Source organism: Halictus rubicundus, chromosome 12 (genome assembly GCF_050948215.1).
Source record: "Halictus rubicundus isolate RS-2024b chromosome 12, iyHalRubi1_principal, whole genome shotgun sequence".
Lineage (NCBI taxonomy): Eukaryota > Metazoa > Arthropoda > Insecta > Hymenoptera > Halictidae > Halictus > Halictus rubicundus.
The window spans coordinates 3,295,086-3,318,496 of NC_135160.1; the positions used below are offsets into that span (position 1 = coordinate 3,295,086).

The window sequence follows — 23,411 nt, forward strand, 5'->3', positions numbered from 1 at the left end:
CATTTTCTGTCTGTATTGCAACAAACTGAAATTTCTTTTCTTTCTCAATTTGTTTAATAGATAGAAAATAATATAACAGTATTTTTACATTTTTAAACTTACTTCGGCTATCTCCTGTTGAAAGGCCATCGTCATTATAACCAGTTATTTTATAGAATATCCGTTACAAATTACAGAAATATAAAATTACAAGCTATCTGAAATTTCCAAGGAATACTTGCATACCTTGATTCAAAATTTGTTTCACTCGTATCGCGGTTTTAGATTTCATAATCGTGTCAGTCTCGAAAAGATCGAAGTTTATCTTTTTGTCGAGTATTATGAGTCTAATTACTCATTTCCCTGTATAATTGAAGCACAGAGTAATTCTCCGTAACTGAAGTTTCAATCGTTTTGCCTGAACTTGTCTGATTACATTTTCCTCGATATACGAGATCGATATATCGAGCTACGATTTGCATAGTTGATCGATAGTGCAAGTCGTATCGCTGGAAATTTAAAGAATATCTCCAGCGTGACATAACCTAACAAAAACAGAAACCATAAAATAAATATTAGAGAATTACGAAAGTGTCATTTAATTTGGAGATAGCGATTTGAACATGGATGTTATGCACATGAGAAATGTACTTACCTTTCATATTATCTATTGGATAATTAAGTATTGATTTCTAACCTGTTTTCATATTTTCACAAATGTTAATAAAAGAATAGTTTTATGCGAATGTTATTTTGTAGTTTAAGGATTTTCTACTTCTGTATAATCAAATATCTGAAACCTGTTTCAAACGATGTATGAACACATTTATTTCAAGAGACATTTCCTTCGAGGAGGTACGTTTTTGAACAAGTTACGTATGATATATTAGCTCTGGAATATGTGTGTTTTTAAATGTATTATCTTGCAGGATCTTTGTGTCAAAAAATGTGTGGAAAAGCATGTTCATGGGAATCACAAAATGATGGAAATATTTGTGGAAGTACAGCCTGTTCTTATGCAGAAGAGGATAGAAGAAATTCAACAAACTCAAGCAGCTTTAGAGGAACAAATGCAAAAACAAGAATCTGAAAAATAACAAATAGTTAATTTTAAATAAATCAATTTATTGGCATTATACGTAATATAGAAGCTATATTTTTAAAACAATACATTGAAGAATTCATTTTTCAGAATAACAATTGCTCTTCAATATATACATTTCAAATTATGTAAAGAATGATTATTTATTGTTGACCACTGCCACTTGTATCGATGTATCAGGACAATAATTTCAATGCATCGAGAAATAGATTGTGTTTTATCGTCGAATGATATTTAACAAATGTAAATCATTGTTTTTTCATAATTCCATTCATCTTAAGTTAAAGATTAAACGTTTGGTTACACTCTGTATCAGTCAGTAATCAAAACTCTGTACAAAGCGAAATATATAAGCATTCATTTATTATCATGGATTTGTATACACATAATATACACACAATAACATTATGAGTAGGAACATAATATATTAGCTACAATACGTTTTATAAATAAAAAGGTGCTCAAACTGGCATTCTTTAGTAATGCAAGTGATTCAATGTTGCTCTTCATTCGCACTAATAATTAATAAATATAAGACTCTGTAGCTTTACTTTATTATAGTACGTTGAAATGACCTGAATGTAATGATAGTTTGTTGCATAATGGAATGTATGTCTTGTATGGCCGTAATAAAATATTTAACAAATATGGATCGATCTTCCGCGATCGTTTAGTACATGAATATGAATTACATAATGATTTTTGTAAATTCTATTATTGTTCCGGAGATAAAGAGAGACTCGCACTCGCGAGAATCTACAAAAATTTTGACAGTAATGCGGATTGCATACATTTTTCATATACGATCCATTTACATGCATTAAAACTGTACAATGTGATCACATTGGAAGGAATTATTACAAAATTACGATAAAACGTATTGCATGATATAATATTAATAGATTAGGTTCTTCTATGTAACTTAGTTTACTGTCGACGCTAATGTAAACTATGAGTGTAAGCAACAAACAATGGCGATAATGTATTATACATACATTTACTTGACCTATCCTAAAAATGTTCTATGTATGAAGCGTAAAGATTTGTAATATTTTAGTACAGATTCAATATACATACTACTGATTTCAAATCAAAGACACAATCACGAACTTTTTAATTCATCTAATTTACAATCATCCACTTAAAGAATATGACTAGATAGTTAAAATTTCCAATATTTAAATACTTTTTTTTAATACAAATATTTTCAATAGAAAACAATCGTATTGATTGAACAGACATTGTTGTGTTGATAAAAAATTGTATAGGTATACATACTCTTTGTTGAAATACTCAAAAATATTTCCTGAAAATAAATTATAAGCACGCGTCTTTTATTACATTTTGTAATAATACGATTATTGTTACTAACGTAACTGTTTTGTATATATATACGTATTTTTGTTATTGCAATAAGTTATTTAACATATACATATGTGTATATGTTAATCAATTTCTTTTCTGCAAAGAAATGTGTAATTAAATTAAATAGATTATAGTAAGTTAATGCCAACATAAGCAACGTTATACATATTAAAAAAAAAAATAGCACGTGGAAAGCATATAGGGTAATTTAAAAGTACAATCGCCTTAAACATAAAATTTCAGATCTCACGGTTTCTGACGTTTTAAAAACAGATAATTCTAATATAAAAATTAGCACGTATGGGAAGATGGCGCTAATGTTGATATCTAAACACAGTAACTATACGTGTAAATACTTAAAGTTAACTGCGGAAGAATTAAAATTTCTGTAATATTGATTCTTTTTCAATTTGGATATGTTAATGTACGTAAATACCAAAATTTATATTTTGGAAGAATGCAATTGAAATAGAATAATAAGTCAAATGAAATTACTTACTCCTTGATATTTACGTTTCATAATTATGAACCATCTTATTAGCAAAGACAATATGCCTATTGTGTTGGTGCAAAATGTAATATAAACAACCAATTAATACTGGTTTATACATACTGCAGAATTCAAAATTCAGTTTACCATTTGTTAAATATTTACATTAGAACTTCTCTAAGAAGTTAGATATAAAAATTAAATATCTATTGCCTTTATAGTTTTAGAAGCATCGCTATTGAATTAACAGTACCAAATCCTTCAACAGACATATTCTTAATTCCCATTAAACGTTGCACGTCGGTGCTAACTGATAAATTGAAATTCACTAATGTATAGTGCCATATATCTACAATACTGGCCAATACTTAAAACATAATTCGGAAAGAAATTCAGTCTGGTTTTGCGTTATAATGTACCCCCGTTCCAGAAATCACTCAAACTGACAGATATCTCGACAGCACCGTCTCCTAACGTATTTTTAATAATCCGAAAGATGTTCTACCTTGTGTCACTTTTTCCATTGTTCCAGGAAACGTTTGTATGGACGAATGCATCTTTGTTTTCATATTCTCCAAAATATTAGCATCTATTCATTCTAGTATAACTACTGTTCGAGCCATGATGGTAAAGATGAGTTTGGTGACTTTACTTTTATGTTGAACTGCTTCAGCGTTGCTTCTAATGCAGTTTGGTTTCCAGAGAAATAGGCAGACACTGCATTGTGAAACAACAACAACTGTTTATGCATCACTTTGATCTGTAATGACAATTTAATGAAATAACAGTGAAAAGGTATTCGCTGTGAAGTCGAGAAAACAAACAAAAGTGTACCCTGTTTTCGTCTAAGAATTTAAGTTTAATCGAGACGTCTGATCTTAATTTTTCAAAGTTTTGTTTATGTTCTTCATAGTTAGCCTGTGCCTCTTCTAATCTTATTGCATTACTACCATCAGATTTTGTAGCTTGGGCTAATGCTTCAAGATCTGTTCTATAGGCATCATATTCTATTCTGTAAAAAGAATAGAGATTCTAGACATATCATAACACTAAAACATATTTCCGAGATTTATATATTTCATTGTAAAGTGAAATATTACCTCGCTGTTTCATACTGTCGAACCGTTAGCAAAGTGTCTTCAATAGTCTTATTACAAAGTGTGTTCACAGACGAGACGAAAAAGTTTAAGGCCCCTAGTAGTGTTTCGCCATTTTTAGTCAAGTTCCTTTGAGTTTCAGAGTTGTACAGAAATTCTTCTTGTAACTCTGGAGATTTTTGCGCTAACTCGGAGAATGCTTCGCCAAGAGCATGTTGGGTTTGTACAACATGATGGAAATGAGAAGCTAATGCTCTGGATAATCGTAACACGTTACAATACTTCCTCTGGGTATCTCTTAACAATTCAATTTGTGTTTCAAGCTCTAAAGATGAAGATACAAGTTACATTGGAGTAAGAAGATTATAAATAATCGGGTTACATTACAGATGACTCACCTGAATCTACTGTACGAGATGTTTTTCCAAGTTTTTCATACATTAACTGTCTAGTACATTTATATGTAGAAATACTCCAATTCTTGATACTTTCAATCTTACTTTGAGCAGTGCGCATTGTTTGGGTATCACCATTTTGAATTGGTGTATTTGGAGATACTGTCACTGCTATGATAAGATAAAAACTTAGTTTTAAGTTTACAAATCTTTAACAGGGTAATATCTGTGATGTATTTTTTTTTTACTTACACATCTGTGACGTAGGGCTACCCAATGTTAAATTGATTGTAGCTGGTCTAGCTTGAGTGTCATTAGTGCAATTGTTTGGTACATGAGGAGGAGGTGTCCCGCTATGAACTGCATTATCATTTTCACTTATAGGCGGTGCATCTTTCAACATTTCGTGAATACTTCGCTCCATTCCACTCGATATAATAACTACATATATAAGAAAGTTATACAATAATTATAAATAATATACACGAAATTACACTGGTGAAACAAAAAACTGAAGAAAACTAAAATGTTTACAGGAAACCGCCATTTTTTAATTCAGATCTCTAACAACTAATGTATACAAACATAATTTTTATATAGAAAAATTCTATATAAAAGATTCAACGCGATGCGATACGTAAAATATATAGCTTTAATACTTTATTTACGAAAGAAATTACAAATGAAAGAAGCACCAAGAACTGTCACTTGACACCTGTTTTAAAACTAAGCACGGTTAAACTAATTATTATTCACAAACTTTTACGATCCATTTCAAAGACGCAAAATATTCAGTAAATATAGATATTTTTAATCTATGAAAATACTTACTAAAAATTCCGAATATATAAGCAAATGCTACTATTATATGCACAAAACCTCAGAACGAATCTCTATAATGCTTCATGAGACATGCAGTACACGAAGCCACAAAATATACTAGACCCGAAACTCGTGTCAAAACTTTAGATATTTATGTTTTCCAATTTTGACGACCTTGACAATCTACATAGAAACAGTGTTGCCGTTTTTTATAAATTGATTTGTTCGTCTCTATCTATAGATCTGTGGAAGATTAAATGAAAAAGAAAGAAAGGACTGGCGGAAAATTGGAAATTAGGAAAGCGCGAAAATATTCAAAATGTAGTATGGTAGTCACAATTCCATGAACTGAATATTACTCAAAAAATGAGTTTAGTATATAGCGTATATACTGAATGTTACAAATTTAAAGAAATGTGGAAGTATAAATGTCACAGATGAGGTATAGGACCTTCTATCAAGTGCAAATATCTTCGTAACATGTCGCTTGTAAATTTAAATTCATACGTGCAGTTCTGAAGCTACCTTCATGGTGCATAAACTTATATGCGGATTTGCATCGAATGTGCAAACTTCTAGGGCTATGTTCATGGCTCTACTTAAGGAAACCTTTATGCTCGAAAATCTAGTTCACAATAAAATTTTGTTGCATTTACTTATCATTATGAATGAAAGAATGAGAGAAAATTATATATTAAGAAATGCATAAAAATATAAAGGCTCCATTTATAACGTAACTGCAGTAAGATTAAAAGATAAAATTTTGGAATTGATAAAAACTTGCCTATCGAGTGCATAGTCTACCTTTCTACATTCCATGACTATAATCAGAGCATGCGGTGGTGTGCAAGTGCGGAAACTCCTTCGAAAAGGTTGTAAAGGAGTTGAAAGGAGTTTCCTCCACGTTTTTGGTTTTGACAGGTACATATTGTACGCGTGCATACTAAATATTACCAAGTAATAACGTAATGTACTCGGAATAAATTACTTTCTTGTGTTATATGAAATAGTTCTTGAATATTATTCTACTAGCATATTTTATAATTAATTACGCGAGGTTAGAATTCCACATTGAAAGTGGAATCTGGATTTTCGTATATTTCGTATTTCGTTAGTGCGTAAATATTTATGATTATTTTTGCACAGTATCCTTTTTGCTATGTTATTTCCTCTATCTTGTGATTTAGTTGAAAAACTGATTATTTGCTTTTTAGTTCGATATGAATAAAACATATGTTAAAATAATTAGCAAGACTCTTAATTGTTCGATAAAATTTACAATGAAACGTGTTTACAAGAAATAATTCAACCATGAAATACATAGAATATTGAAGTAAATTGATATTAAGAAAGGGGTGTTCTGAATGTTAATAATTTTTACATATAATTTTTAGGCGGGCAGTCAGATTATCATCATGCCGCCTAAAAAGTCTATGGAGGAAACGGACCGGCTAACTCGTATAGCCATTGTTAATAATGATAAATGTAAACCAAAACGATGTAGGCAAGAATGCAAGAGGTCTTGTCCAGTGGTACGGATGGGTAAACTTTGTATAGAGGTTAATCCGAATAGCAAGAAAGCATCTATTTCAGAAGAATTATGTATTGGATGTGGTATTTGTGTTAAGGTATACTCAAATATTCCAAATCTATAACAATGGGAAACATTAAACAGCATTAACCATATTTTATTTTTAGAAATGCCCATTCGAAGCAATATCCATCATTAATCTTCCTAGTAATTTAGAAAAAGAAACTACTCATCGTTACTCAAAGAATTCATTTAAATTACACAGACTACCAATTCCACGTCCTGGAGAGGTGTTAGGTTTGGTAGGAACCAATGGAATTGGTAAATCAACTGCTCTAAAAATTTTAGCTGGCAAGCAAAAGCCAAATTTAGGTCGATTCACTGTACGTATGATTTTTATCCACATACATATATACATATTTTATATGATTGATAGTGGTACTGGTATGTTAATTTATAATTTCAATTTATCATATAGGATCCTCCAGATTGGACTGAGATTTTAAGTCACTTTAGGGGCAGTGAATTGCAAAATTATTTTACTAAAATATTGGAGGATGATTTGAAAGCCCTTATCAAGCCTCAGTATGTAGATCAAATTCCTAAAGCTGTAAAGGGCACTGTGCAGCAGCTTTTAGATAAGAAAGACGAGTGCAAAAATCAAATGGATATTTGTAAAATGTTGGGTAAGTCTGTCTCGATACGATAAATTAAATTAAGCAAACAATCTTTATCGATAACAATTTATTAAATTCATTTATCCTTAGATTTGTTGCACATACGCGACAGAGGCATTGAAGCACTTTCTGGTGGAGAGCTTCAACGATTTGCTTGCGCTATGGTGTGCATTCAAGATGGAGATATTTTTATGTTCGACGAGCCGTCATCGTACTTGGATGTAAAGCAACGTCTGAATGCTGCTATAACAATCCGATCTCTCATTCACCCCGACAAGTAAGCCGTTAGCAGTCTCGCAATTTTCTACAACTTTTCTTAGCAGTTAACAACATTTTCAAAATTTAACAGGTTCATAATAGTAGTGGAACACGATTTATCAGTTCTGGATTACTTATCAGACTTTATATGTTGCCTTTACGGTGTTCCTGGAGCGTACGGTGTTGTTACTATGCCTTTCTCGGTGAGAGAAGGTATCAACATTTTCCTCGACGGTTTTGTTCCCACCGAAAATCTGAGATTCCGTGAGGAATCTCTCGTCTTCAAAGTAGCGGAGAGCGCGACCGAAGAGGAAGTGAAACGTATGAATCATTATGAATATCCTGCAATGACGAAGACAATGGGCTCGTTTAAGCTGGACGTTGAGAAGGGTCAGTTCACCGACTCGGAAATCCTTGTGTTGCTTGGTGAAAACGGAACAGGAAAAACGACGTTCATTAGAATGTTGGCTGGTAACCTGCCACCTGACGATGGATCCGGTAATTAAAATTTCATTCGTTTTAAACGAGTTTTCACACGGTCGCAGTGTTACACAACGGAAAACAACGAGAATAATGTTTGTTTTTCGCAGGAAGCATCCCTATGTTGCATATCAGTTACAAACCACAGAAGATAAGTCCGAAATCTCAAGGCATCGTGCGGCAATTGTTGCATGAAAAGATCAGGGATGCTTACGTGCATCCTCAGTTCGTGACGGATGTCATGAAGCCTTTGAAGATAGACGACATCATGGACCAAGAGGTGCAGAACCTTTCTGGAGGTGAATTGCAACGAGTGGCTCTGGCTCTCTGTCTTGGAAAGCCTGCGGATGTGTACTTGATCGACGAACCTTCCGCTTATTTGGATTCGGAGCAACGTTTGGTTGCAGCTAAAGTGATAAAACGGTAATTAGTCCTTTGTATACGATAAAGCGCACATCAAGGACGTTATTTATAGACTTGTGTTATCGTTTTAGATTTATATTGCATGCCAAGAAAACTGGATTCGTAGTAGAGCACGATTTCATCATGGCCACATACTTGGCTGATCGTGTAATAGTATTCTCTGGCGTACCATCGTTGTGCACTACAGCTCACAGCCCACAGTCCTTGCTGAATGGCATGAACAGATTCTTGGAACTCCTAGGCATCACTTTCCGAAGAGATCCGAACAATTACAGACCAAGGATTAACAAGAGTCAGTCCGTGAAAGTACGTGATCTGAATATACTAATTTTTTTTTTATGTGGTTTAATCTTACGAGTAATACACTTCTAAAGTAACTCTAATTACACTTTCTACAGGACCTGGAACAAAAGAGAGCAGGACAGTACTTCTTCCTGGAGGAGTGAGGTGTGATCTAGACAACGAGTTGAATAGCAGCTTATATGAAATATTGTGAAGAAATTTTTGTAAATCTTTATACTTTTAAAAGCCGGGAATGGATTTCTTACAATGTATTAAATACTGGTGACGCATATTTTGCGTTCGCACGAAATATTATTGTTCTCGACGCCTCGGTTCTTCTACTTGTAGAATATATTTATTTTAGTAAATATATGGAATCAAGTCGCTCGAATTGTATTACGACAGAAGAGAAATTTCTTTTACGGAAAGATGCAGACGTATTTTTGTATAACAGGATGCCACTAGAAATTTATTTATATCGTCGACGTGCGTAACACATCGCCTTTTTCTCGTACATTACACGATTTCACGCATTTTTTTTATGAACGAAATAATTTACGTCTGTGTGCGCGTGTGTGTAATGAAGTCGAAGGAAATGTCTCAGTATATTTACATGTACATCTGCTATGAAACGTGAAATAAAACACAAATGAAAGTTAAAAGAGAACGGGGTCATTCGATCAATCTTCACGAACACAATAATTTTGCGATTTTATATAGACCACAACGAATTGCCAATCAATTTCAGATCGTTGGAAGATCATGGAGAGATCGAGAAAAAGATCACTTCGATCCGTGGAAAATGTTCCCTTGAAATTGCGAAGTGCGATATCGTAAAATATAATACTATCTAAATCTTAGATACCGATTGAGAATGGATTACTGATGTCAAATAACGACATAAAAAAGGTAGTAAATTGCATTTCCGCGTTTGAATGTAACCGCGATAAGATGTAATTAATGTGTCAATTTTATTATCTTACACAATTTGCATTACTCATGAATAATTTATGACGAAGTACGTAATGTTTTAAGTTCAAGAACAGGCGACAAGAAGTTTTCCTGTTAACCTGTCATGCGTGTTGGAAAATTTGACGAAATTTTGTACATTCAAATGAGTGCACAAAACATGATTTTATAAATCTCGAAACGAAAGCAATGATTATGAACGACAGTAGCAGTGAACGCGCGATTAGCGTTACTATATACAGTCTTATGTAAATGAAGGCAATGAATTTTTTAATAATATTACATTGATAATTACCTAAGATTACTACTAATAGACTTTCACCGAAAGTATATCTGTTATTTTTACTAATACGAAAAAACGTTTAAGGAAAAAACAGTTTGGTTTAGTGGGGCAATTATTGTGACAGAAAAGTTTTTTTTTCTAGGTCATATTTTCCGATATTTCAAGGTCATTGTCGTTTCTTAAAAGTGGAATAACTTGTTTTGATTAGTGTAACATTACTGCTAATGAAAAGACAAATTCAACCATAATACGTAGATCTTCAAATGACCTTTGAAGGAGTTATTCTACAAAAGGCATAACTTAACGTACGAGGACCATGTCCATGCATAGTTGCCTCACCTTGTATAACAATTTAGCTGAAATAACCAGTTACATAATTTAAATGAGGAGATATAATGATTAACGATCGAAAATAATAAAATTAAATTTCGTCAGCTTTTATAGTTAGCATATATATTTGAACTATTCCGACATCATTTTTCACCTAAAAAAGTAGTTTTTATGACGATAAGTAACGAAAAATATACTTCAACAACAAAGATCATTTGCTTTTTAAATGGCAGTCAGATAACGAAGCGAATGATGAAGTAATGCGATAGATAAATAACCGGTGTCCGGCCGAATATTACCATCTTGATTTAATGCCCGAAATACTACGCATATACTTCACCAAGTAATAACAATCAACCGTAATTTTCAAGCGATTTTCTCGGCATATATGGCTGTCTTAATTAACGGTTGCACGATTGATTTAGGAATGTACAACGTTTTAGATTCCCGAAGGTGAAAAACAGTTCACTTTGAAATTTAATTGCATCGGGTTACGGGTACGTGGCTCGCAATACTCATTACGAGTACGAATTCGTTACGAATTCTCGTTACGAGTCAGTTCCGCCGTTCTGGTAACTGACTCTTATACGAAGTCGAAGGTTCTCGCCGAGCGTCGCGTTTGAAATACACAGGGCACGCTGGAAACGTAAGAGTCATATCCGTCTACAAGTCATAAAACACCTATGACCACTAAGCGATAGTGACAAGAAGACTGAGAAAATATCTTTCTTCGATATAATGTTGCACGGAGAAACGGACAGCGAAGTGCTACAACATTATCGGCTATATCGGTGTGAAACCAGAAGACCACTACTAATCCAATTACAAAACTTCTTTAATTTTTTATGAAACTTTTACCAAGATATTCATGGCATTTTTCTGATTAAAATGGAACCAAATATGATATAATTCCGGTGATATTTACTTGTGTAATGAGCGATGAAAGTTTCGAACGCAGAGAATTCAAATACAAAATTTAACTTCTTTATTATTAATTATTTTTTTATGAGACTTGGCACCGCGGTAGTGCGGGTACTTCCACTGACTCCAAATTGTAAGGTTGGCACTGACTCGTAATGAGAATTCACTGTATCAACCAACGTCCTCGACTCCCGCGTAATTTGGGAACTGCCGGCGGTCGGGACGCTTTCAAATGATAATTTTTTTACACTGTTATTAACAAATAACTGATACCCGGAAGCTCGAACAGATAACGAGGCATGATTAAAGGGGCCGCCGTTTTTCCATAAGTTTAAGGCCACCGATGCGACGAACGCGAAAACAACCGATTTGGGCGCACCGTATAAATGAGCAAGACGAGCCAAGACTCAGGATTATTTCCGAGAAAATGGTGTCGCCGCCGTTCACCGATTTTTTCGAACCGAGGAAGCTGTTCCTCCTGTTCGCAGTTCTTCTGATCAATTTCAATCTGTCGCATGGCGGTAAGTACGAGGCCAGTTACAGCTGCAGCCATTTTCGAATTTGAATAATATTTGAACATTAATTTCAAGAATACGATCGAATTCGGTGAAATGAAATTTCACATATGCATCCGCATATGTTTACCGTAGCAGCACAAATTTTTACAAAATATTTCATTAACAATTCTGGGAGTTATTAGTAAGTACAGGTCGTGTCGCCGATTTCAATTAATAATCTAAAAAAAATCGAGTTTCGAGACCTACAATTTTTCGGCTTCAATTTGGCGATTCCTTAATTTTATTAGAAATGTATCAGCATAAATGTTTTCGGATTTTTCACACTCCCGAACAAGTTGAACCTTTGATGACGAAAGATTTATTTATTTCGTTTAGCTGGCAACGAATCGTATGCCACGGCAGAAGAATGCAAGAGGGAGTGCATTCCCGGGGGGGAACGTAAAATTTGTTATTACAAATTTCACATCGAGTTCTATATTACCGACGGACCGTATGTATATTAATATTTTGTACCTGATCAGACAAGATCGGTTATTCAATTATCGTTAATCAATTATTTTCTTTTTTTTTAGTGCTTGCTATTACCCTGGTATGGAAAAAGAATGCGCGATGGCCGATGGGTTCCAGAAGACAATATTACCGATAAACCGGATGATTCCAGGACCGTTGATCGAGGTATATAAACAAATTCAAGCATTCGACAAACAATTGCTGTACTTACATTTTCTTCTATCCGAATGAAAGGCAACGTTATTTGCAGTATTAAAAGAAAGATGGCTCCTTACTTAAATGTTTACTTAAATGTTATTATGTTTTATTAAATCTTATGGCTACACTGCGGACAAAATTGTTAAGAATTTATTTATCTTATTTTGCACAAAGCAAAAATAGTTATAAAAAACATTATAGCAAAATTAATAAAATTATTGATTTATTCGAATCATATGCACGAGTTCAAACGTATTCAAACATAATTTCACAGGTATGTTTGGGTGATCTAGTTGTGGTGGATGTACAAAATGCTGCACCGGGTACCGAGGTCACCATGCATTGGCACGGGATCTTCCAAAATGGCTACCAATATTACGACGGTGTTCCATATGTAACGCAGTGCCCGATCCCGTCGTCGTCGACTTTCAGGTGAAATTATTTAACACAATATAAATCCACGAACATTCTACAGAACGAAAGGTGTAACCAGGCAAAAACGGAGAAGTTAATATTTATTGCAAATCTCGAAATCTCGACCAAATAGGAAAATTGGTCAGTTCAGAATCCCAAGTGGAATAATTCTCTTATCGGACGAGTTTAATGATACTATCGCAAGTAGAAGCGTCGAGTATTGGTCAGACACGACAGCCAGTCACGCGAATTTCTTCGACACGAAAAGTTGTCTCGTAAACAACTCTTGTTCTCACTTTTGCATTTCTTTCCTTTCGCCTGCTACATGCACTATACTTTAGAATTTATATTACTGCTATCCAGGAAGGTGGTGAAAAATGGATATTCATGGAATTTGATGCAGTAGAGTTGAGTTTGCAGAAATAATTGCTACGGAATATCGAAATAAATGAACACTTCTATATTTCTATGGGCAATATTCTAAATTTGAAAGGAGATTAAAATCCAAATTCTTATACACACAGATACCAATTCGAGGTCGACAACTCTGGTACGCACTTCTACCACTCTCACGTATCGACGTACATGTTGGATGGACAAACGGGACCTTTAATTGTCAAGAATCCCGTCGATCCCCATAAACAGTTGTACGATGACGAGCGGATAGTCCATCTGAATGATTGGATGCACGAACTGTCATTGGAACGTATTCCTGGACGTTTTCGTACTAATCCTTTGGGTCAAGCTCCGGACAACATACTTATCAACGGAATCGGAAATTGGACGGTAACATAAACACATTGTAAACCGAACCTTCTTGATTTTGAATTGTTATTAAAAGAGTATGTCTGCGCATTCAGGATCCGAGTACCAGGAATACCACTGGACGGTTGGCGGTGATCCATGTCCAGCCGGGGTTACGATATAGAATGCGCATAATTAATGCGTTCAGCACGGTCTGTCTAGCCGAGATTTCGTTCCACGGTCACAGGTGCACCGTGATTGCTCAGGACGGCGAAGACGTGTGGCCTAAAACAGTGGACCGGCTCGTCACCTCGTCAGGTGAAGTTACTCTTCAACGTCGAAGAGCCGAGAACAGAATTAATCGCTAGACTGCGGATCTTCGTGCAAAATAAAAATTGTCCATCTGAATTCCAACAAATTCGAGCAAACTAAGAATTTATCTTCTCTCTAAACATAGAAAGCAAAAAGTTAATTTATTTAGAATATATTTTCTTTCGTCTTTCGACAGTATGGAAATAATATAACAGCATCTTAAAATTCTTCAGCATGAAATCCGCAGTCTATTAATCCCTCCTCGAGCGATTCTCTGTTCAGTCGGCCATATTGTCGGCGAGATTTTGCTTGCTCAAATCGAACTTCCGGTGTTCGCGCAACAGGTGAACGCGTGGACTGCATAATCAACGCGAACAAAACTGTGGACTCGTATTGGATACACGTGCGAGGTCTCGGCGAATGTGAAAATACCGCAGTTCACCAATTAGCCATTTTGCAGTACGATGGTGCTCCGAGTATTCCGTCGGAGTCGCCGCCACAGTACGCGGATGCCGCACCGGGTGTTGTAAGTGTCACTTCGTTGACATACACTGTCCCTCTTTCAAAGGAAAATGTACTTGAAAAGCGTAGCAGCTCGACAAGCACAATTTCACTGAAAAGAAAAGATTAGAGACCTAATTTTAAAAGACGAACAGTAAAACGATTTTCGCTGGGAATGGAAAAGTGACATCTTGACATTTCTGCATTTTTTAGATTTACAACGGGCTGGACACATCGAAATGCAACACAACCGACGACAGTCAGGCGGTTTGCGTGAATCAATTGAAATCCTTGAACGCCAATTCGGGACTGTTGCAAGTCTACCCGGATGTACAACACGTGCTGGACTTCTGGTTCTTCAATTACACCCAATATGGCGACAGATTGCTCTTCAAATCGAATTCCGACTACCCAGGTTTCTTTGGTACTGATCGGTTCAACCAAATTTTTACTATGTTTGCTACCGGACTGCCAGTGGCGGATTTAGGGGGAGGGCGGCTACAGGGGCTCTTATTTGAAAATTCGTACATTGCATAGACAACCACGTTTTTATATTTTATCGTTAGTTGTACGCTGTACGAACGTCGTTGACATGGAAAATACTTTTTCAGACGCAAACGACAACTCTCAGCTGATCTCGATGTTCAACAACATCACGTACGAGACTCCGGCCTCGCCGTTGATCTCGGACTTCCGGAGCTACCAAACTGTCTGCAAGCCGAATCAGCTGAGCACCTGCAACGAGCCCTGCACTTGCACGCAAGTGATTCCTGTGCCATACAGGGCGGTGGTGGAACTCATGATCTACGATAGCAGTAAATAATCCTTTTTCATTCAACTGTAATCTCATACTTGGAATTTTAAATAGCGACGTGCACAAAATTTCATTTTCTTCAATCTTCGACTTCATGGTTGAAGCCAATGCTGAACAGCTGGATTATACATTGTAAAATTCGTTCATTTTATTATAACGACGATGTACGGTTGCTTTTCTGATCGCAGGACCTGGAGAGACGAAATTAACGAAGTTCAAGGCCAGATTCAGTTTCGCATTTTGTCGAATTTGTTAACTCCAGTTTGTCATACAACAGTGGGAATTTGCGTGGACTGTGTTTCGCTTGAAATCTGTTCCAGATCAACTGGAAGGTCTTCATCATCCGTTCCATCTGCACGGCTACACGTTTCAAGTCTTCGGACTTGGGACGCTCAAGACGACCGGTAACATTACTGAAGCGGAGATAGGGGAAGTGTTGAATGATCACACGAGACGCCTTAAAGAGGGACTGTACAAGAACCCGCCTTCCAAGGACACTGTCAAAATCCCTCAGGGTGGATTCGCGATCATACGTTTCAGGGCGGACAATCCTGGTAATTATCTTCACCGCCGGAAAAATTACTAAACAGTCTTCTTACTAAATTACTAAACTAAATTACTAAACGACTTCTTAACCGTTGCAAGCATCTGCTTTCAAAGCTGTTAACACTTCGAGTGTCATTGTGATTGCACACTTCTGACCAGGAAAGTAAATGATTTTTGTCTCTTTGACAGGATGGTGGTTGATTCACTGTCATTTCTCGTGGCACCACCTCACTGGCATGGAATTGGTGATTCGCGTAGGCGAACAATATCAACTACCCCCGGTACCAATGGGTTTCCCGGAATGCAGCAACTGGACACCGGCGTTGTACACTTTGAGCGATTTCTACGGGTTCAGATTTCCGCAGCCTTATTAGCATGTTCATTGTAATCGCCCTGTCGCGGGAGTCCTTCGAATCATTTATACAAAATATGCTAATCGCTACCGTGACTGGTGTAGTTGTATTTCCGCGTCTTATCGGCGAGGAAAATGCGACTTACGAACTGTAGAATAATTCTCCTAATTCAACTACGGATTTTAGGCAAAACTAAACAAAAATTTTGTAAGATTTCAGGACTATTCCAAGACTTTTAATTTCTAAAGCATGAATTAACTTTTTATTTGCGTCTCTTTCCTTCCAAATGCTTCGGAATACGTGGGTTTTGCATACAAATTTTCAGGCTAATCGTAAGTGACCGAACTTGCAGGTGTTTGACGCATTTTCGCGTCATCCGTAACAGATGACAATAGTCGAAGCGGTGATAACTCGCCCGTCGATAAGTGATTAATTTTTACGAATCGAATGCTCCGTAAGGACACAGCCGAACAGTTGAATCGTCAAATTTATTTTAAAGAATTGCTCGATATTGTTATATATGTACATAGTGTATAGATGGATTATAAAACAAGTGGAACCTTCGCTGTTCACAGTTTAATAATTTAAACAGTTTTCATAATTACCGTCGTTCGTTGATTAAATAAAGACTGTAAAATTACGAACAAAGCTTCAAGATGAACGTAGCGAAACTTTCGATACTTAATATTATAAATAACTTATGTATGAGGTTGTATTGCGATATTGTAAGTTAGGCTTCAATTATTTTCGAACACCATGTCTGGCTGCTTGTTGTTCCCGCAGGTTGGGTAATCTAGAGGAACAGGTACGAAACTTTCGCGACTTCCCACTTGCAATAACAATTGCATGCCAGGCCCGAACGTCCCGGGGGAAATCGCAGTGCCCCGTGCTTCGACCAGCCAATACCCTGTGAACAATAATCGAATTAACAATGGACTGCGGATCTTTGTGCGACATGAAAATTGTCTGCATCGATTGCACTGAATGCATATACGTAGTCTGCTAAGGTAAGGAACCCAATCACTGTATCTATATTAATTATACTTATTTTTAAAGCATAACATATATATTACCTGATTTTAATGGGAAAAAATTTAATATCTCTTTTTTAATATTCACTATGCTTTAAAAGTAAGTATAATTGACATAGACACAGTAATTCGGTTCCTTACCCTATTATCTTTCCTACACTGTTCAACTGGGTTAAAAATAATTGTAATTTGGTACTTATTATTACCTAAATTGTCGCTAAAAAAGCGGAGTATAACATAGCCCTTGTTAGGCACAACGAAAGTGTCTTTTCGCGGCGGGTCTATTAAGTTACGTTCTATCTTCCCATCGTAGTCTAAACGCATAATTTCATCTTTGGTAATCGGCCGGTCGAAATTGCCCCTTGCTACAATACTTGCGTGGTAACCGTGCGTGTGGAACGTGTGAGAAACGTTTCCACCAAAACCTGAAACAGAATCATTTTTACCGATCAGAATTTCTACTTTTCCGAAGGCATTCCGCACGGTTTAAAATCTCCGCCTCTTTCTACGCACCTTGATCTACAAATATAATTTCGATAGTTTTCTTGGGAGCAACCCGGACAATCTGAATGCATTCGCAGAACAATGGAGTATCGACGCATTGCTTCGAGCGTCTTTCCAGGGAGCAAATTGACTCTTCCGGTGTGTTCTCCGGTTGCGACAGTAACGGAGACGTTGGATACTTGAATGTCATGCCGTTGATCTGCGCGATCTTCGCTCCGTCTTGTTTGGTACCTGCAATCAGTTCGAAAATAATATTTAAAAATATTGAAAAATTGATCAATACATATTTCAGCTTCTTTTGACCTCGATTTCTTTCGAATGGTTCCAGAACGATTGAAAATTGACAAAATGACCAGAAAATTCTCTTTTTCTTCTAGGAGATTATGAATGACGAAGAAGTTTTAATTATTGCAACTGTAAGAGAAATGGTAGAGCAATTAAATATTGATTGAACAATCGATACTATTGATTCGAATAAATGTTACTATTAAATCGAATATTATTTGAACGATATTTATAATAAAATAAATAATTTAGAATAAAATAAGAAAATCTAAGTATCCTCACTTAGGTAAGTGGGGTAGTAGGGGCATCCGTAGACGTTGTATCTGTTGTCAGTCATTTCGTCCGTGATAGAGGGATAGCTATTAACATCGAACGGAATATAAATGAGTTCAGAGACGTCCTTGTCGGGTAACGTTCCCGTTTGTCCCTTCAAGTCCAGCGCGCAAATGACATTTTCATCTTTGTCGCAATCGTAGCCATTTTTCGCTGTTTCGTCGTCGTCGGGCTCCAATGCTTCGTCGTCCATTGCCACCGATTCCGGTTCTGCGTTGTTATAAACAACATAAACCTCCTGTCGAAGGTTCTGACAATCCTGAAGGCCCTTCACGTCCACCAAGTACTTTCCAGGTGATTGATCCGCCTCGACGAGTGCGTCGAATCGCTCGCCTGAAATTCAATTAATTCGAACAATCAAACGCATGGTACAGCAGTGCCATTTCTGCCTTTTTATTGTGTCAGAGTAAATATTATTGGAAAATACGCGTCGTGATTTTATTTCTTTTTTGAAAATGATTAAAATTTCACTGAACGCTAGAAAAATTATTTCGAGGCAGATTAAGAGCAATAAGCTTTCCAGTGATATATAGCCATTATTGACAATAGAGCGTGGTCGAAAAATTTTTAAGCAGAAACTTAAGAAGAATTCGACCATTATTTTTGCGCTGATGGGTATTTTCTTTTGTAAATTAACGTTATCGCTTGAAATTGTCACAACTTCTCGTCTCCTACGATAGTCGTTTCAGATAGCGTAAAAATACTGTCAATCATACTATCTGGCAATATGTTGAATAATAGAATACGTTTAAAGTTTGTAACGGTGCATAATGCACACTGCACTAACGCATTCTCGTACGGGATGCGGAAAAGAATCAGCCGGACAGAAGTTATTTATGACTTTATTATAACATAGTTCCATTTTCTTCCATTACGTTTATTTTTGGTTTCGTCGTGCTTCTTAATTTCCAATGTTTACAACAGTTACGCTCGATCCTGAAGCTCGCGTGAAACTCGGAGCCGCGTCAACGAAAATCGTAAAAAAGTTCGTCGTTCGATCGAGTGGCACGTGTGCGATGCTTTTTTGATTGATTAACGTATAACATTCGAAAAATTCGTCGGTTCGGACAGACGACAAAAGTTACGAAGTAAAGCAATTCTCACGGGCATTGTAATATTTGCCGTGTTGTCGTGTACAACCAACGTACACATATCTATACGTACACGTGTATGCCCGGGTTTTGCATATTCCTTCGCGCTCATGCATAAATGCATACGTCCGTTCTGTCTGAACAGACGCGTGCACAATAAGGAAAAATATACTCGAGACGGTCTCTGTTTTTAAATGCTTCGTTTCTTAACTTTTGTCGGACAGCGTGCGTAAACGTGTCCGATGACTCGATAGAAAATCAGGTGAGAGAATGGTACAATTGGCAAATGCCGGTCCGCGGACCAATTTCGAGTTTAACGGAAATGGAAGGAAACTTAGGAGACTGAGTATTTTAAATGAGAATAATATTTAAAGTATACGTCTTACGTTCGATAACTGGTCGGCGGACGTTTATGCGAAAATGAAAAGTACAAACGCCAAAGCTTATGCTCGTCTCTCTGTCTTTCTCGATGGTACGTAAAAATCGTCGACGAGCGAATGTACGTTTTATTTTTAATTTTTTCATGCAAGAAATCATGCTGATTTCTTCGAGTGCTCTCGACGTGTTTTGTCGATGCCATTGTAGATTCGCATAAGCGTCCGGCGACCGACAACTGCAAGCGAGGACCCCCGAAACGGATCGCCGTTAATACAAAAATATAAAACTATCGCAGAATCAGGAACAACGATGAATAACATCATAAAGACATGCACCGGAGATTGTTAAATCATGCGTACGCGCTACGTTAACTATTCGAAAAGGGAAGACCCTAAAACGCTCACGGACGTGACACCAACACAGACAAACGGATCTGACCGAGGACCTTCTCTTCGTCTTTCTGCGGAGGGATTTTCTTTTTCTCTCTTTTTGCTCCGATAAAAAATAGTTCGCTATTTGTTACAGCTCGCTACGCCTACTATTTAAAGCCCTGAAACGATACCAATGGAGGATACTTATCAACTATTCGGCAGAAAGTATCGCGCCAATCCTTCCGGCACTCGCGTGGAATTTAAAAATTTGAAAATCAAAAATCTTTTCATTCCGACAGGTTGCCTACCGGTGGTTGTGTAGTACTTTGCTAAAACTTGCGATTCGTAAAATATGCCCTCATAAATGAAACACAACGACTCGTCGACTTAAAACAAACATAAGTGAATTATCCAGTATAATTATTCCAGTGTTTTGTATGGCAACTATTTAACAGGCTTGCAGTAGCCACAAAATGTTAAAGGGAACGTGCAAAATGCCCGTGAACTGTGAAACTTACACAGTCCTAAATTATCCACGATAAAGAAAACGGGCACGTTTGAAACGTTGCTTTATCGAGACTAAATAATTCATAGTTCTCGAACGGGCGATACTTTCTGTGGCCGTGACATTCTGGCTAAACTGCGGACAGCAAAGACTTTTCACTTTCGGTTTTAAGCTTGAAACGTAAAATGTTGGTCTGCGTTTCGAACGCTTCTCGTTGGATCCGCAGCTTAAGCATAACTCACGGGCGAAGCACTGGACTTTCATCGTATTTCTGTTAAAGAGTAGGGACCCAATTACTGTGGGTGTACAATCCCAGTGAGCAATTTGCTTTTGATTTGCTGCCAAAACTGGTCTACAATTTGCGACCCTTCTGTTTCTGTGCAAAGTTTGCAGGCGGAATTCGAGCGCAAAACGATGGCAGAATGAGGGCACACCCTGCCCTCGTGTAGAGGGCAGGTCGGTCGCACTAAGAGTAAATACCGGGCAAAATCGGAAGTAAACCTTGCTGTTTTACACGAAACATAAAATTATATTGTTTAGAAGTTTAAATAGAATCCCCTTTTACCTCCTACAGTAAGGTTTACCCCGATTTCGATCGATATTTACTCTTAGAGCAAGGTTAGGTTCGCTCTTAGTGCGACCGACCTGCCCTCTACACGAGTGCAGGGTGTGCCCCCGTTTTGCCATCGATCTGCCGTCGAATTCCGCCTGCAAACTTTGCACTTTAATTAAGTCCCATCTGTTACGGCTCCCCATTTGTCGACAGATTTTGATCGGCAAATTCATAGCAAATAGGGGCCAAATCCTGCTCCAAGTATGGTCTTGACACCGTAATGACCGGCTTTTGCTCGCAAGGTACGATCGCAAACATTCATCAAAATTTTCTCGAAGCGGGTTTTCGACTGACAGAGAAATTACTGTGCCTATATTAATTATATTTATTTTTAAAGCACAATGAACATAAAAAAAGAGACATTAAATTGTTTCCATTAACATCGGTTAATATATACGTTATATATATATATATATATATATATATATATATATATATATATCTCTCTTTCTTAATATTATGCTTTACAAATAAGTGTAATTAATATAGGCGAAGTGGTTAGTATCCCCACAGTAATTGGTTCCCTTATCGTAGTTGTTTCGAAACATGTTTACCACTGTATCGTGACTCAAGTGACGCCGACACGCTGTGTATTTTACATTTAAAATCACATATCCGCTACGTACCGTCGAATATGAGTAACACTTCGTTCAACGATTGTACAGAAGGACCCGACAACAAATCGCTTAAAAAATATTCGATCAGCGTCATCATGGCGGGACAAGTAGGACCACGGAAAACAGCATTTTCAATACAGTTTCTCGCGCGAGTCGAAGCTTAGAACCGTTACGTGCATCTCTTTAGTGTGCTTCCTCTGTCTCTTACTTAGAAGGCATTCGTGAATTCAACCATAACTCAAACATCGTGCTGTTCGACCACGCGACTCGCGGGAATCCCCGCGATCGAGATACTTGAGCAGCTCCGCCATTTTTCATTTCACTTGACGTTCCCGGAAAACTTGAGTTCGACACTCGGATCACTCGATTCCCCCCCCCCCCCCCCAATTAACAAAAATTTACGGTTATTTTAATTATTTTCGCTGTGATCATGCGAAATTCGTCGATAGACTGTGGACGTTTATGCTATTCCGAATACAGTCTGTCAAATTCTCTTGCAAAAATAATTCTGTATTCAATTTCGTAACCTTGAAGCAACCTTGACTCGCGGGATTCATAATGAAACATCGAAGCCTCTTCCAGGCTCGAGGTAAAAAATGGAAAAATTAGTTCGATTAAATATTGATGCTGTAAGAGTATGCAAGAGTCCACAGTCCAGCTTTCAACGTCAATAATGCTCTCAAAATACGTATACAATATGTTCACGCTTAGAATCGTGTCGACTCAACACTGGAACTACTTGTTTGGGTCAAAACGACCCATTTTGAATCGTTTATTCCCACAGTTTCTGAAATTATATCGACTACAAAAAAAAAAAAAAATTAGTAAATTAATTCGTTTGTAAATCAATGTTACACTGTTTTCCAATGCCCGAAACAATGTTTTCTTATGGTCGAAGGGCGCGTACACTTTCACTGGAACATGCACATAACGAGTAACGCCATTTAAAGAATGACTTCTGTTAGTTTTTCATTCCCTCCCCCACCCTAAACGGTTTTGATTCCACAAGAGCGACCTTGAAGGTAGAACACGCTCGTTCGTTTTACGGAATTACAGAATTTTGTTTCCCGGGGCCTTGAACGACTCTCTCCCAGGAAATTGGATCTAATCGTGTACAATTATCAAAAAAATATAACTATTAAGTATATCATATAAACAGTTCTCTTATCCCGTAATGAGCGGTACACACGGTAAACGCACTACATTATACGTAATCGTTAATCGCCGCGTGCTTTATCGTACAATGTTGCTATTGAAGTCACGCTCCTCGAGAAAGGACAAATTTCAATAAACCCCCCCAACCCCACTCCTCCTCTAAAATCTCTCAAATCTTTAACGGTCGTTCACGACTATTAATCTCGGTGTCCAC

The 23,411-nt window shown here is 36.8% G+C and overlaps 5 protein-coding genes across 10 annotated transcripts in view; 3 read left to right on the plus strand and 2 right to left on the minus strand.

Moving 5' to 3' along the window:
* The first annotated feature begins 468 nt into the window (after nucleotides 1-468).
* On the plus strand, nucleotides 469-1,314 carry LOC143359503 (mitochondrial import inner membrane translocase subunit Tim10B). Its single transcript, XM_076797454.1, has 3 exons — nucleotides 469-626; nucleotides 739-834; nucleotides 909-1,314. Exons 1-3 carry the CDS (start codon nucleotides 603-605, stop codon nucleotides 1,074-1,076), a joined length of 288 nt encoding a protein of 95 aa, XP_076653569.1. The 5' UTR covers nucleotides 469-602; the 3' UTR covers nucleotides 1,077-1,314.
* A 113-nt stretch (nucleotides 1,315-1,427) lies between these two features.
* Nucleotides 1,428-5,402, minus strand: Arfip (ADP ribosylation factor interacting protein arfaptin). 6 transcript variants are annotated; one of them, XR_013083126.1, is made up of 7 exons: nucleotides 5,260-5,402; nucleotides 4,681-4,869; nucleotides 4,432-4,599; nucleotides 4,037-4,358; nucleotides 3,771-3,948; nucleotides 3,442-3,696; nucleotides 1,428-2,542 (listed from the first exon to the last, which is right to left on the minus strand). XR_013083126.1 is itself a non-coding variant. In XM_076797452.1 (6 exons), the coding sequence occupies exons 2-6, from the start codon at nucleotides 4,850-4,852 to the stop codon at nucleotides 3,544-3,546; spliced, it is 990 nt and encodes a 329-aa protein (XP_076653567.1). In that variant the 5' UTR covers nucleotides 4,853-4,869; nucleotides 5,260-5,402; the 3' UTR covers nucleotides 1,428-3,543. The 6 variants fall into 6 exon arrangements, 5 of the variants coding, with proteins under 5 accessions (XP_076653567.1, XP_076653563.1, XP_076653566.1 ...); XM_076797452.1 differs by having other exon boundaries at nucleotides 1,428-3,696; nucleotides 4,432-4,596; XM_076797448.1 differs by having other exon boundaries at nucleotides 1,428-3,696.
* A 626-nt stretch (nucleotides 5,403-6,028) lies between these two features.
* Pix (ATP-binding cassette sub-family E member 1 pix) lies at nucleotides 6,029-9,568 on the plus strand. Its single transcript, XM_076797436.1, has 9 exons — nucleotides 6,029-6,171; nucleotides 6,645-6,878; nucleotides 6,949-7,164; nucleotides 7,260-7,467; nucleotides 7,549-7,735; nucleotides 7,808-8,214; nucleotides 8,307-8,619; nucleotides 8,691-8,925; nucleotides 9,018-9,568. The coding sequence occupies exons 2-9, from the start codon at nucleotides 6,666-6,668 to the stop codon at nucleotides 9,063-9,065; spliced, it is 1,827 nt and encodes a 608-aa protein (XP_076653551.1). The 5' UTR covers nucleotides 6,029-6,171; nucleotides 6,645-6,665; the 3' UTR covers nucleotides 9,066-9,568.
* Nucleotides 9,569-11,766: 2,198 nt separating this feature from the next.
* LOC143359705 (uncharacterized) lies at nucleotides 11,767-16,564 on the plus strand. Its single transcript, XM_076797842.1, has 11 exons — nucleotides 11,767-11,925; nucleotides 12,298-12,412; nucleotides 12,495-12,597; nucleotides 12,905-13,062; nucleotides 13,569-13,830; nucleotides 13,905-14,106; nucleotides 14,445-14,626; nucleotides 14,815-15,025; nucleotides 15,213-15,416; nucleotides 15,736-15,969; nucleotides 16,151-16,564. Exons 1-11 carry the CDS (start codon nucleotides 11,832-11,834, stop codon nucleotides 16,333-16,335), a joined length of 1,950 nt encoding a protein of 649 aa, XP_076653957.1. The 5' UTR covers nucleotides 11,767-11,831; the 3' UTR covers nucleotides 16,336-16,564.
* A 30-nt stretch (nucleotides 16,565-16,594) lies between these two features.
* The window catches only part of LOC143359708 (uncharacterized), a 28,095-nt gene continuing 21,278 nt past the window's right edge, over nucleotides 16,595-23,411 (minus strand). The window contains exons 6-9 of the mRNA XM_076797843.1: nucleotides 18,417-18,800; nucleotides 17,859-18,080; nucleotides 17,552-17,770; nucleotides 16,595-17,221 (exon numbers count right to left, since the gene is read on the minus strand). Of these exons, the coding sequence (XP_076653958.1) occupies nucleotides 17,052-17,221; nucleotides 17,552-17,770; nucleotides 17,859-18,080; nucleotides 18,417-18,800 (995 nt within the window). The 3' untranslated portion in view covers nucleotides 16,595-17,051. The remainder of the gene's footprint in view (nucleotides 17,222-17,551; nucleotides 17,771-17,858; nucleotides 18,081-18,416; nucleotides 18,801-23,411) is intronic.